The 14,457-nt window shown below is 45.2% G+C and overlaps 1 protein-coding gene across 1 annotated transcript in view; it reads left to right on the forward strand.

Moving 5' to 3' along the window:
• LMBRD1 (LMBR1 domain containing 1) overlaps window positions 1-14,457 on the forward strand; it is a 340,404-nt gene that overhangs the window by 17,080 nt on the left and 308,867 nt on the right. Inside the window, exon 2 of the mRNA XM_077487418.1 lies at window positions 10,573-10,749. Within this exon, the coding sequence (XP_077343544.1) occupies window positions 10,573-10,749 (177 nt within the window). The remainder of the gene's footprint in view (window positions 1-10,572; window positions 10,750-14,457) is intronic.

Here is a 14,457-nt window from a genome sequence, read left to right on the forward strand (position 1 = left end):
AAGAAAGATTCACTAAAAGATGGAAAGTTCCAGCAGTTGACACTGCGATTTTTTTTTTTTTTTTACCCAGTGGACAATGTGCTTATGCTTTTAAAGATCCAACAGATAAGAAGTTGGAAGGTCTGTTAAAATCCTTTTTTTCTTTGCAGGTACTGCTGCTCAGCCTGCAATTGCAGCTATAGACATCTGTCAGTCCTTGAAGGACCAGTTCACAGATGCTCTCAAGATGAGCTCCCTGCACAACAAGCACAGGAACTGGCCGAGCTACCTAAAGCATTATGCTTTGCTGTAGACGCTATGAAGGATTCTATTCACCAGGCATCACGCCTTGCGTTTGTATTTGTACATATGCAAAGGACCCTTTTGGTTAAAGGGTTGATCAGCTGAGACGCCTTGTAAGAACCTTCTCACTAGTTTCCCCTTTAAGGGAGAACGATTATTTGATAGTTTGGATAAATACATTCAAACAATTTCCAGCGGAAATAGTACTCTTTTGCCAGTCAAAAGAAAATATAAGCGTCTTTCATTTAAACTGTTCAGCCTCTGCCATCAGATCAGACATAAAGGAAGACCTGGGGCTACAAGTCTGTAAAGCAGAATACAAGACCTCCTTATGAAGAGGCATCTCCCCTCACCAGGGTGGGGGGGGGGGGGGGAGGCTTCTGAAGTCTGGCAAAGGGAGATTCAGGACAAATGGACTCTCTCCACAGTGTCTCTAGGATACAAGCTAGAGCTTTGAGAGTTTCCACCATCTCGTTTTCTGAGATCGAACGTTCCCAAGGATCCAGGGAAAAGGCAATCCCTGTTGCAAGCATTAGACCGATTATTGGCTCAAGGGGTGATCAGACAGATTCCCAAACAAGAGCAAGGTTTGAGGTTTTACTCAAACCTAATTACAGTGCCAAAGCCAAATGGGGATATCAGACCAAGTCTAGATCTACGTAATCTAAATCGGTTCCTGAAAATCCGCTCCATTTCCATGGAGTCAATCAAGTCAGTCGTTTCCATCCTGCAAGGAGAAACTTCTGGCGTCTATCGACATCAGAGATACATAGCTGCTTGTCCATATATTTCCTCCTCACCAGAGGTTTCTGCGGTTCAAAGTAGAACAGAAGCATTTTCAGTTAATAGCCTTGCCCTTCGGGCTTGCTACAGCACCTCGGGTATTCACTAAGGTATTAGCCCCACCTCTAGTCAGGTTAAGGGCACAGGGCATAACTGTCTTGGCTTAGGTGATCTATTGTTAATGGACCAGTCAGTGGCTTGCTTGAAGCAAGGTGTAGCCATCACAAGCAGTTGCCTGGAAGGTTTGGGTTGGATTCTCAACCTAAAGAAATCCTCCTTAAAGCCACTAAGAAGGCTGGAGTATCTGGGCCTGATCATAGACACAGCCCAGAAAAGGGGTTTCCTTGCCTCCTGCAAGGATCAGCTCCATACAGGAGCTGGTGAGGATGATCAGGTCGAAGAGAAATCCTTCAATTTGCCTTTGCATGAGGTTGTTAGGGAAGGTGGTAGCTTCATTCGAAGCAGTTCCCTATGCTCAATTCCATTCAAAACTGAAAGCAGTATTCTGTCTGCTTGGAACAAAACGATTCAAGCTTTGGACTTGCCAATGTGGCTGTCCCCATGAGTGTCTCAAAGCCTCAGTTGGTGGTTACTATCTTGGAACCCGCTGAAGGGAAAGTCCTTCAGATCAATTATCTGGAAGGTAGTAACAACAGATGCCAGCCTTTAAAGATTCCGGCAGTGTATCTGGCTCTAGAAACCTGGACCTCCAGGTTAAAGAATTGTCCTGCCAGGATCCAGTCCGACAATGACACGGCTGTGGCATATATCAATCACAAGGGGTCATCAAGAGTTTCTCAGCTCAGAGAGAGGTGAACCAGATTCTAACTTGGACAGAAGAGAATGTCCCATGCCTATTGGCAGTTTTCCTTCCGGGAGTAGAGAATTGGCAGGTGGACTATCTAAGTGGCCGGCAGTTATTCCCAGGAAAATGGTCTCTTCACCCCAAGGTGTTTCAGGCTGTTTGCCAAAGATGGGGGACTCCGGACATAGACCTTCTAGCGTCCAAATTCAACACTAAGCTAGTCAACTTTTCATCCAGGACAGGGGACCCACTGGCATACGGAACAGATGCGTTGGCGACCCCTTGGGATCATATTTAACTGATCTATGCACTTTTCCCCGATTCAGTTGCTACCTCAAGTTCTTTGCAGGATCAAGCTGGAAAGAAAATTGGTAATACTGGTAGTACCAGCATGGCCCAGAAGATCATGGTACGCAGAGATCGTAAGGATGGCAGTGGAGGCTCCAGGGCTCTTCCCACTAAGGCCAGACCTGCTATCTCAGGGGCCGATATTCCATCCTACTTTACGAACGCTAAATTTAACGGCTTGGCTATTGAGACCCACATTCTGAATAAACGTGGGCTTTCCATGTCAGTTATCTCTACTTTGATGCTAGGAAGCCAGCTGCTAGAGCTATATATTAGAGCCTGGAAAGCTTATGTTTCCTGGTGTGAGTCCAAGGGTGGGTACCATCGGAGATATATCATAGGCAGAATTCTTACCTTTCTACAATTAAGCGTAGAGATGAAGTTGACCCTGAGTACTATTAAGGGCCAAGTCTCAGCCTTATCAATTTTTATTTCAAAGACTGCTTGCTATGCATTCTTTAGTCCAGGGTTTCATGCAAGGAGTGCTGCGGATTAATCCGCCAGTTAAATCACTCTTAAGGCCTTGGGACTTAAATTTAGTTTTGTCAGTGTTACAAAAACAGCCATTCGAACCGTTGCAGCATGTTCCCTTTAGTCCTTCTGACTAGGAAGCTGATATTTTCATTTGCTATATCCTCAGCAAGGAGGATTTCAGAATTGGCTGCTTATTCATAAGGACAGAGTGGTGTTATGCCCTCGTCTAGGTTTTTTGCCAAAAGTGGTTTCAAGCTTTCATCTGAATGAAGATATTGTCCTGCCAGGGTTTTTTCCCAAGACCGTGTTACAGGGAAGAAAGGTAACTACATTGTCTTGATGTAGTGAGAGCAGTGAAAATGTCTTTAAGAAAACTACTCCGATTCATAAGACTAATGTCTTATTTCTTCTGCCAGAGGGTCCTGAGAAGGGACAGGCAGTGTCAAAATCCACTGTCACTAAGTGCATTTGGCAAGTTATAATTCAAACTTATGATTTAAAGGGAAAGATTCCCCCTTTTCAAGTTAAGGCGCACTCTACCAGAGCGGTTGGTGTTTCTTGGGCAGTGTGTCACCAGGCTTCCAGGACTCAAATCTGCAAGGCTGCGACTTGGCCTTCAGTACATACATTTGCAAAATTTTATCAAGTGCATGTAAGATGGAATGAGTATATTGCCTTTGGGCGCAGTGTGCTGTAGGCAGCAGTATAAGTCCTCAGGTCTGGGGGTTACCCTACAGGTTGTGTCTCCCTCCCCTCAAGTAGCATTGCTATGGGACATCCCACCAAGTAATTACTTGAGACTCTGTGTCCTATGATGTACAATAAAGAAAATAGGATTTTTAAAACGGCTTACCTGTAAAATCCTTTTCTTGGAGTACATCATAGGACACAGAGCTCCCGCCCCTCTGTTTTATGGAGTGAGAGTATATTACTTGCATTGCTTGGCTACAAAAACTGAGTGCTCCTGGAAGGAGGAGGGGTTATATAGGGGGGTCAACTTCCTGTATTGGTTATACCAGTGTCAACACCTGAAGGTAGGCCTATAACCCACCAAGTAATTACTTGAGACTCTGTGTCCTATGATGTACTCTAAGAAAAGGATTTTACAGGTAAGCTGTTTTAAACATCCTATTTTTTTTTTTAATAATGTGTTTGTTTATTTTTTTAAATATAACTTTTTTTTTTTTTCTTTTTACCTTTTTAGTGGGCTTTGTGAATCCGATGTTAATGGGAGATAAAACATTTTCCTCTGGTAGACAAAGAGTGTAACATCTAGTAAGACCACTTGAGATGCCAGTAGCATGCATTATCACATATTGCAGCTTGATGATCCAGCCACAAGTGTAATTTGGAAGCTGGACATTTTCATAAACCTTTTTTGTTTTGGCGCTCTACTATGCAGTCTTTGTAACAGGTTATAAATTCTTATCTGCGTGGGTTTGATGTCCCCACACATGAATCTACTTTGATTAAATAGTCTAAAACAACATAAAAAGCTTGCAAGAGAAAAATTAATAACATGGTTGAAGCTAATGGACTGTTTTTGAATTAACTGACTTTTGATTGTTAAACAGGAAGGCAAAGTTAAATTTTAGGCTGCTATAAATGTCTTTATTGATTTGACTATTACTGAAAATTTTAATAAGCAGTGTTTTTTAAATGGACTTCAATATTGTAATCATGACTATTTCTCATTATTTTAAAACGTTCAGTTCAAGCCGTTTATTCTGAATGTTGTGCAAGTAATAATATTGGTACTAATTTACAGGAAATGTGCTGCAAAAAATTAAAATAATTATGTGTATCCTTCTTTTTTTTTTTTTTTTTTTTTTATTATTGCTAAAATTAATAATCTAAAAAAAAAAGTGCACACGTGCATCTAAAAATATGAGACGATCATCCAAAAGTGAATTTATTTCAGTAATTCTATTCAAAAAGTGAAACTCCTATATTATATAGATTCATTATGCAGTGATACAGTTCAATCATTTTTTTTCATTTTTTTTTTTTTTTTTTTTTTTTAATTTTCATTGGTTATAGCGTACAGCTAGTGAAAACCCAAAACTCAGTATCTCAGAAAATTAGGATATTGTGAAATAGTTCAATATTGTAGACTCATGGTGTCACACTCTCTCTATTCAGCTAATTAACCCAAAACACCTGTAAAGGTTTATCCAAACAAAAGAACTGGCTTCTCTAGGAGAGACAGGAAGCCTAATGATATCACAGGTGCCCACCTCGGCTCGCCTCCGCATCTGATCAACGCTGAAGAAATGGCTGCACTCCAAGATCAATCAAAATTCTTGTTTAATAAAGAACATCCCAAGTGTTACAGTACAAATGGTAGACGCGTTTCACACAATAACAGGTGCGCCTATTCATGAATAAACGCACCTGTTAGTGTGTGAAACGCGTCTACCATTTGTACTGTCTGTAACACTTGGGATGTTGTTAAACAAGAATTTTGGTGGCTCTTGGAGTACAGCCATTTCTTCAGTGTTGACCTGTAAAGGTTTCCTGAGCCGTTGACCGCTTCAGCCCTGGATTGTTTTGCTGGCCTAAGACCAGAGCACTTTTTGCAATTCTGCACTGCGTCGCTTTAACTGATAATTGGGCAGTCGTGGCTCCCAAAGAAAATTGACGTGTTTCCCCCCCCCCCCCCCCCCCACAAATAGAACTTCCTTTTGGTGGTATTTGATCACCTCTGGTTTTTATTTTTGCGCTAAATAAACAAAAAAGCGACGATTTTGAGAAAAAACACATTCATTTTTACTTTTTGCTTTAATAAATATATAAAAAAAAAATTCTCAGTTTGGGCCAATGCGTATTATTTGACATATTTTTGGTAAAAAAAACAAAAAAAAACCGCAATAAGCCATTACTGATTGGTTTGCGCAAAAGTTACAGCGTCTACAAAATAGGGGATAGATTTATGGCATTTTTAAAATTTATTTTTCTTATTGTGACTGCGACATTATGGCGGACACATCGGACAATTTTGACACATTTTTGGGACTATGGGCATTAATACAGCGATCAATGCTATAAAATTGCATTGATTACTGTAAAAATGTCACTGACAGTGAAGGGGTTAACCACTAGGGGGCGCGAGAGGGGTTAAGTGTGTGCTGGGGAGTGATTCTAACTGTCTGGGGGGGAAAGGCTAGCAGTGACACAACACTGATCGCCGCTCCCGATGACAGGGAGCAGACGATCAGTGTCCTGTCACTAGGCAGAACGGGGAGATGCTGTGTTTACATCGGCATCTCCCCGTTCTTCAGCTCCATGACACAATCGCGGGTCCCGCAGGCACAGTCACGGAGCTCACGGCAGGCGCACTCATGTGTACATGGCAGGAAATTCAAAGTAACGTACGGGTACGTTACTTTGCCCAGCTGCGCCATTCTACCGATGTGAAAAGTACAGGAGCTGGTTGGCAAGCGGTTAAATGGTCTCTCAGGCTGGTTCAGTAGGTTACACAATCATGGGGAAGACTGATGACTTGACAGTTGTCCAGAAGACAGTCATTGAGGGTAAGTCACAAAAGGCCATTGCTAAAGAAGCTGGTTGCTCACAGTGCTGTATCCAAGTTTATTAATGGAATGTCAGTGGAAGGAAAAAGTGTGGTAGAAAAAGGTGCACAAGCACCAGTGCGCTGGTCGGGAACTCTTGACTACCCAGCCCCTTACATTGTAGCAGGCGTAAAATGTAGAGGGAAGAATGTCTTGGCCCTTGTACACACGGTCGGACATTCTGACAACCAAATCCATTGGATTTTGTCCGAAACTGTTACATACACACGGTTGGACAAAGTTGTTGGAAAATCCGATTGTACATAACGTGATGACGTTATTTCGTTACGATGGGACTACGTTCAGGCTAGTGGCCAATAGCTTTGGTCTAGGAATTTGATCTGAGCATGTGTGGCAATTTGTCCGTCGGAGTAGGCTACACATGATCGGAGTATGTCCAATCGGAGCATTTTGTCTGAAAATTTTACGGACAAGTAGGAAAACTTGGTCCGTCGGATATTCTGACGGAAACAGTCCGATGGGGACCACACACAGTCGGATTATCCAATAAAATGGTCTGATAGGACACATTCCGTCGGAATCTCCAACAGTGTGTACAAGGGCTTAAAGTGTTCGAACCCCCAACCCCTCCTCATCAAAGGGTTAAATCGTTTCTCAAATAATGCATATTGTGTAATTTTGTGCTTTCGGGATGTTATTCGCTTCCTTCCATCCATGCTTGATCCGTGACCCAATTTGTACACACATTTGGAGATCAGGTGAGGGGCTACTTATGTGCACGTGTTTTTCAAGTTAGTGACTCCAATAGTGAAATGAGGAAAAGAACCCGGAGCTTCAAAAAAAAACAAGTTGGTACCAGGAGCTCCCATATTTTTATGCTCCTTTTTCATATAGGGTTTTAACTGCCGAGTGTTTTTAAGAGAAATGCATAGGTACTCTCTGGCTTGTACATTACTAGTTATTTTTTTTTTTGGGAGAACCTTTCCCAACAACCAGCTGATTTCAAGTAAGGCCGCGTACACACGCGCGGACTGTTCGCCCAACCTTGTTCGGCAAACAGTTTGTCAAACAGTCCGCTCAAAATTTGCATGAGCGGACTTGCCCACACACGAGCGGACTGTTTCAGCGAACTGTTTGCCAAACAGTTCGCTCAACTTTTGAAATGAACGGACTCGCCCACGTAAGGCGGAGCCAAGTCCGCCCATTTCGAGCGCGTGTACAGGTAGGCGGGGCCCGCGAAGGAGACGTCGCGGGCTCCGCCGCCTGGAATGGGCTTAAAGGGGAACCCCAACGCCGAAAAAAATCGGCGTGGGGGTTCCCCCAAAGTCCACACCAGACCCTTGTCCGAGCACGCTACCCGGCCGGCCAGGAAAGGGGGGCGAGCGAGCGCGCCCCCCTTCCTGAGCCGTACCAGGCCGCGTGCCCTCAACATGGGGGGTGCCTTGGGGAAGGGGGGGCCGCGCGGCCCCCCCACCCCAAAGCACCTTGTCCCCATGTTGATGAGGACAAGGACCTCTTCCCGACAACCCTGGCCGTTGGTTGTCGGGGTCTGCGGGCGGGGGGCTTATCGGAATCCGGGAGCCCCCTTTAAGAAGGAGGGCCCCCGGATACCGGCCCCCCACCCTATGTGAATGAGTATGGGGTACAATGTACCCCTACCCATTCACCTGTGAAATAAAGTACAAAAAAAAACACAACACATGGAAAAAGTATTTTATTGCACAGCTCCGGGGGTCTTCCGTCTTCGGGGGTCTTCTCGCCGGACTCCTCCGCTATGTGTGTGTAGCTCTTTTGCTAGCGGAGGAGTCCGGCTTTCTTCCTCCCCGCCGCCGGCCTCTTCTCCCGACTTCGGGGGTCTTGTCCCCCTCTTCGGTTCTTCTGCCGGGCCACCGCGCCTTCTTGTAGCTCTTTTACAGGCGGTGGCCCGGTCTTCTGTCGCCGCCGCCGCCGCCTTCCGTTCTTGTTCTTCTTCTTGTTCTTCTTCTTCTTCTCCTTCTCCTGGAGATGTTGACTCGACGAGCTCTCCGGCCGGAATGCCAGGGACACGCTCCGCTGCCACTTATATAGTGACAATGGGGCGGTGTCACATGGTATATGTCACATGGGTTGATGTCACATGGGGACTATGACATCGTAAGGGGGCGGGGTCACCATGTGACCAACCCATGTGACATATACCATGTGACCCCGCCCCATTGTCACTATATAAGTGACCGCACAGCGCGGCTCTGGCATTCCGGCCGGAGAGCTCGTCGAGTCAACATCTCCAGGAGAAGAAGAAGAAGAACAAGAAGAAGAACAAGAACAAGAACGGAAGGCGGCGGCGGCGGCGACGACAGCGGCGACAGAAGACCGGGCCACCGCCTGTAAAAGAGCTACAAGAAGGCGCGGTGGCCCGGCAGAAGAACCGAAGAGGGGGACAAGACCCCCGAAGTCGGGAGAAGAGGCCGGCGGCGGGGAGGAAGAAAGCCGGACTCCTCCGCTAGCAAAAGAGCTACACACACATAGCGGAGGAGTCCGGCGAGAAGACCCCCGAAGACGGAAGACCCCCGGAGCTGTGCAATAAAATACTTTTTCCATGTGTTGTGTTTTTTTTTTGTACTTTATTTCACAGGTGAATGGGTAGGGGTACATTGTACCCCATACTCATTCACATAGGGTGGGGGGCCGGTATCCGGGGGCCCCCTTCTTAAAGGGGGCTCCCGGATTCCGATAAGCCCCCCGCCCGCAGACCCCGACAACCAACGGCCAGGGTTGTCGGGAAGAGGCCCTTGTCCTCATCAACATGGGGACAAGGTGCTTTGGGGTGGGGGGGCAGCGCGGCCCCCCCTTCCCCAAGGCACCCCCCATGTTGAGGGCACGCGGCCTGGTACGGCTCAGGAGGGGGGGCGCGCTCGCTCGCCCCCCTTTCCTGGCCGGCCGGGTAGCGTGCTCGGACAAGGGTCTGGTGTGGACTTTGGGGGAACCCCCACGCCGATTTTTTTCGGCGTTGGGGTTCCCCTTTAAGCCCATTCCAGGCGGCGGAGCCCGCGACGTCTCCTTCGCGGGCCCCGCCTACCTGTACACGCGCTCGAAATGGGCGGACTTTCCGAGCGGGAACAGTCCGCTCATTTCGAAAGTACAGCGGACAGGCCCACACACGGGCGGACTGTTCACTCAAACACAGTTTCAGCGGACAGTTTTTCGGAATTTCCGAAAGACTTTGTCCGTCCAACTGTCCGCTGAAACTGTCCGCTGAAAGCCCACACACGAGCGGACTGTCCGCCCAAACACTGTTCAGCGGACAGGGTTGGGCGAACAGTCCGCCCGTGTGTACGCGGCCTAAGGGTTCATACTACTTCATATGTACGTCTATGGAAGTTATTTCACATTAGTGAATAAATACCTACACATGGGTGTTTATTAGCTACATTTTTTTCTGATTTCCTAGAGGGTAGCAAATGCATGTAGTGATGTTATCTATTTGTTCACGTAAATGCTAAAATGTGGCTTTCTAAAAAAAAAAAAAAAAAAAAAAACGTAAAATGCAGACTGGAGCTTCCAAGAAACCACAGGTATAAACATTAATCATTAAAAGCATGCTAAATAAAGCAGTGTGCAAAACAGATTTTTATTTTGCCCTGGTATGTTTTATGAGTTTAAAAACTGTTAAGAACATTTGTCAAAGGCTGTCTGACCATTAACCTATTTCTAAATGTTGTATGCCTGGAAAAGTATGTTTAATCTGTTTTATCCATTTTGTATAGGAAAGTTGACCTTGCTCCTACAGTATCTGCTATTGCAGTATATGAGTGGTGTTTTTAAAGTGGAGGTCCATACGAATACTGCAGGTGCTGACTTTTAATATATGGACAGTTGCTTGTCCATGGAGCCCAGGATGTTGGCATTCCAGCCAATCTTCAGGTTGGCTATTGGGTGCAGCCGCCGCCAATCCCAGTAAGGGAACCCAGCGCTATGCTTACTAATTGGTCCGGCGGAAAAAGGAGGAGGGGGCCAAACCTCCGATAGACCGAGCCATGGCCCTGTCTCCTAGAAGTGGGGTGTAGTACAGTACCTGTCAAAAAACAGGTACCCGCTAGCAAACCCAACCCCCCCCCCCCCCCACCTGAAAGGTGTCAAATGTAGCGCTGGGTGTGGGAAGAGGCTGATAAGCAGAAGTTTGGCTTTTGAGTGGAACTCCACTTTAATGATTATTAATAAAGTGGATGCAGTTTATAAGTGTGCAGCTATTTGGATCCTATTGCATTTTTTTCAGTCTGTGTGTGTTTTTTTTTTTTTTTTTCTGATCATTTTTGAATTTTTGTGGTAATTTTGTTTATTTACTGTTTTTTTTTTTTTTTTTTATAGGCTATTTTGGCTTTTTGCTGGATTTATGTTCGAAAGTATCAAAGTCGTCAAGAGAGTGAAGTGATTTCAACTATTACAGCAATATGTTCACTTGCTATTGCTCTGATCACCTCTGCTCTGCTGCCTGTGGACATTTTCCTTGTCTCTTTTATGAAGAACGAAAATGGCACATTTAAGGTACATTTTTGTTTGTGTGTGTGTGTGTGTGTATATATGTAATATATATTTTTTAAATTATCATTATTTATATATTTTTTTAGAACGGTAGACCTGGTAATTTTTTTTGTTTGTCCTGATCTCTATTTTTATAAGTGCTTATCTAACTTGTGTAGCTATTGTAAAGTCCTGTTTGACTCCTAATCTCATAGCATCCAGGATCCATTATCTGTAAATCCATTAGTTGTATGGAATGTCAAAACTTTAAATTATAGCTGGTGGTCAGTAATGTTCCATATCGGAGACTGCCAAGCATTTTTTCTTATACACGAACTGTTTACAGCACTCAACAGTTGCCTGCGTCAGCCTTGAAGAAAGGAACTTTATTCCCTACTTGTATTTTCCGCATTCTTCATGGGGTGTGTGGTGTGTTGTGTGGTTGTTTTGTGTTTTTTTTTTTTTTTTTTTTTTTTTTTTTTATTACTTAAAACCCCAAAACAATAATATTTTCTGAAAGCAGAGACGATGACGAATACAATAAATATATACCAAACATTTCAAGCCTTCAAATTGCAATCACTCATGTAATGATGAAAAACGCTGATAACAGAAATTGTCCATAAGCCCTCCTTACAGCCAAGCCTTTGCAGGTCACCAATTTGGAGTCAACCGCAAATAACTGCCATAGAATTGTTTTCCTCTAACTCCGATGTTTAGTTCAATACCTAATATCTATATGTGGCAATATGTTTTGTGCAGTTGATGTCTACATACACATGGGTGCCCTTTTGACCACAATTGCTTGCGTGTGCAGGATGACAGGGTTGCTTTAAATTTTTTATTTTATTATAATTTTATACAGTGGTGTGTGGGTTTTTACTTTTCCTATCACAAGGGGGCCAGAAATCCCCCTATGTGATGGCATTCACAGATGACAGTTTCTATTTATGTAGACATCATGGGCCTATTATATCCCTATTGCCTCTTATACCCTTTGCTATAACCGATCAAGCAGAAGGTTGACTATACACTGCAAAATTTGCGCGATTTTCCCCCTTTCAGCACAGACCATCAATTATCTTCTACTGGCGAGGGGGAAGTGAGTGGAGGAAACTGGCTATAGGGGCCGCTAGCGATTTAATTACAAGCAAATCCAGCAGGCTGGTTGCACCCAAGTTGATTGGTCGATCACTTTCGTACATTCAGCCTGGCCATTAACGGTTTGAATCTCAGCTTGTTCCCGCTGAACTGATCGAAAGTGTATGGCCGACTTTTTACTGTGAATTACCTTCACAGTCCTTTTAAAAGTGATCAGGTGAATCTATAGCCACTCTATCACTTTTACATAAAAGCTGCCACTGGCTGAACAGATTGTTAAAGAATAACTAGAGGCAAATCTTCTTGCCCGACTGCTGTCTGTGCCCCTGCTCCGGTGATTCACCCTAGCTATTTGTCCTGTTTACCATTTTTTAATTGAAAGTGAAAGTAAAAGATCATTCCAAATTTTGGATATCCTCAGAAATGTAATAGAGGGGAAACCTTCCAATGGGGACACTAGTTCTGGTGATCTGGGGGTTCCCAAGGAATTCCCTTAATTTGCAAGGATTTGCTCTCGCTTCCTGTTTGACTATGGGACAGAAAGTGTAGGAAAATTTTTGCAATGGGACCCAGGTGGCATAAAAAAAAAATTCCGGCAGGGGTTATAACCCTCCCTTGCTCTATCCAAAGTGTGGGGGGGGGGGGGGGGGGGGAAGAGTTTGTCTGTAGTTCTACTTTTAACAAGCTTACAGCTTCTGCGGCAGTGACAAGTTTGTTTTAACCCTACTAAATATAACCTGTACTGAGTTAATAACAAATATATTTGTAAATTTTAAATTGCGCCTTTTTGGGAAACAGTGAAAATCGGATATGCACAAAATTCTCTTTAAAAATTTAGGGGTTTTCCTTTTTTCACTTACAGCTTTCAGAATTTGTAAAAGACCCCCCAAACCATACATTTTCTGAAAGCATGTGGCCAGTAGAATAAAAAGGTGCTATTGATTTTTAAGGCACTGCGATATTTGCGCAACTGTTTATCAAAACCAATATTTTACACTAAAAAACATTTAATAGTGACTTCATACATGGCAAAATGTACAAAATTCCTACTAAATATAAAAGTTAAACCTGTATTAAGTTAATAACAAATATCCTTCTTCACCACTCAGCCTGGCCGCTGATTGGCTGGAGTGGATGGATGGAAAGCAGCGCAGCCATTGGCTCGTGCTGCTGTCAATCACATCCACTGATGCGGGGGGGGGCGGGGCCGTGTGATACAGCGAGCGGCTATAGCCGCCGGCTGTATCACGTGAGCATGCCCGCAGATGCTTCTCACCATGCGAGGGAGCTTGCATGAACGTGAGAAGTACCTGCGGGAGGAAGCAGAGACAGCCGCCGAGGGACACCAGAAGAGCAGGTTCGGGGCCACTCTGTGCAAAACGCGCTGCACAGTGGAGGTAAGTATAACATGTATGTTATTTAAAAAATAAAATAAAAATTACTTTACAATCCCTTTAATTCTTGACCTTATGGTTATCACGCCACCTTCAGGAGAGGACTGGCAGAACATTTGAAAACCGCAAGACTTCCTGCAGCTCAGTTTTTTTTTCTTCTGCCTAGTGTAAGAGAAGGACCTGGCTCCCTGAGGGGACCATTGGTCCTGGGATTTTTTAAATTTTTTTATTTTTTTTTTCCTGCAATTTTGATCCTGTGATCCTACAATCAACAGCTGGGATGAGTGACAGCCTGGATAATATAAATCCTTGTAGTCTCCCCAGCCTGGCCATTGAGTGTGAGCAGACCCTAGCTATGCGCTGGGTTGGCCACGACATGCCCCTTTCTGCTCCTGGGGCAGCTGGTGAGCTATATGCTTCGGGGCACACATATGACCAGGCTACTGCTGTCCGTGTCAGTGTGCCGTGGCCAACAACCATCCTTTACTGCTCGGATGATGGGTCTATAGGGGGGATGCGTCCAGCAATCCCGACAGGAGGGGTAAGTACGTCTCTACCTGCCATCGGCAGGATGGAGCAGCTGGGCATTCCCTGGGAGGTCAAATGGGGGTCTCTCACTCTCCCTTGCCTCTCTCCCTATCCCTCATTCCCTCCTCCCCCCATCCCCCCCCCGCTGTGTGACTGGGCATGAGGTGCGGTGTATGTACTTGGCCGGGGGTCCTCCTGGGGGGGTGTCTCTGGGCTTTGTGGGGGGGCTGCACTGGCTGTTGGGGTCTTTTTTTTTTTCTTCTTCTTCTTCCTTACTGCCTCCAGTGGGCAGAGCAGCATGTGCCATATACATTCTGGGCATAGAAAACTGGCAGGCAGACTGCTGAAGTCTTCAGATGCTGGACCCAAGGGAATGGTCGTTGCATCCAGATGTATTCTGGCTCCTTTGCCTAAGGTGGGGCACACCAGATGTGGACCTCCCTGGCCTCTCGGCTCAATTGGCAGGTCCAGAGGTTTGTGTCCAGGACGAGACCCCTGTGCGGACTCGTTAGACACATTGGTGATTTCCTTGGGGCATTATTGGCTGATTTAAGCTCCCCCCAAAACTTCTACCACATCTACTGCACAGAGTGGAGGCCGAGGGGGTTTCCGGTGATTCTGATTGCCCTAGATTGGCCTCGGCGCCCTTGGTACGCTGACCTAGTACAACTGGTGGCGCAAGGTCCAATCCTTCATCCTGCTTTACGGT

The sequence above is a fragment of the Lithobates pipiens genome, unplaced genomic scaffold (genome assembly GCF_037356315.1).
Source record: "Lithobates pipiens isolate NorthernLeopardFrog02 unplaced genomic scaffold, aLitPip1_a1.2 Scaffold_18, whole genome shotgun sequence".
Taxonomy (NCBI): Eukaryota; Metazoa; Chordata; class Amphibia; order Anura; family Ranidae; genus Lithobates; species Lithobates pipiens.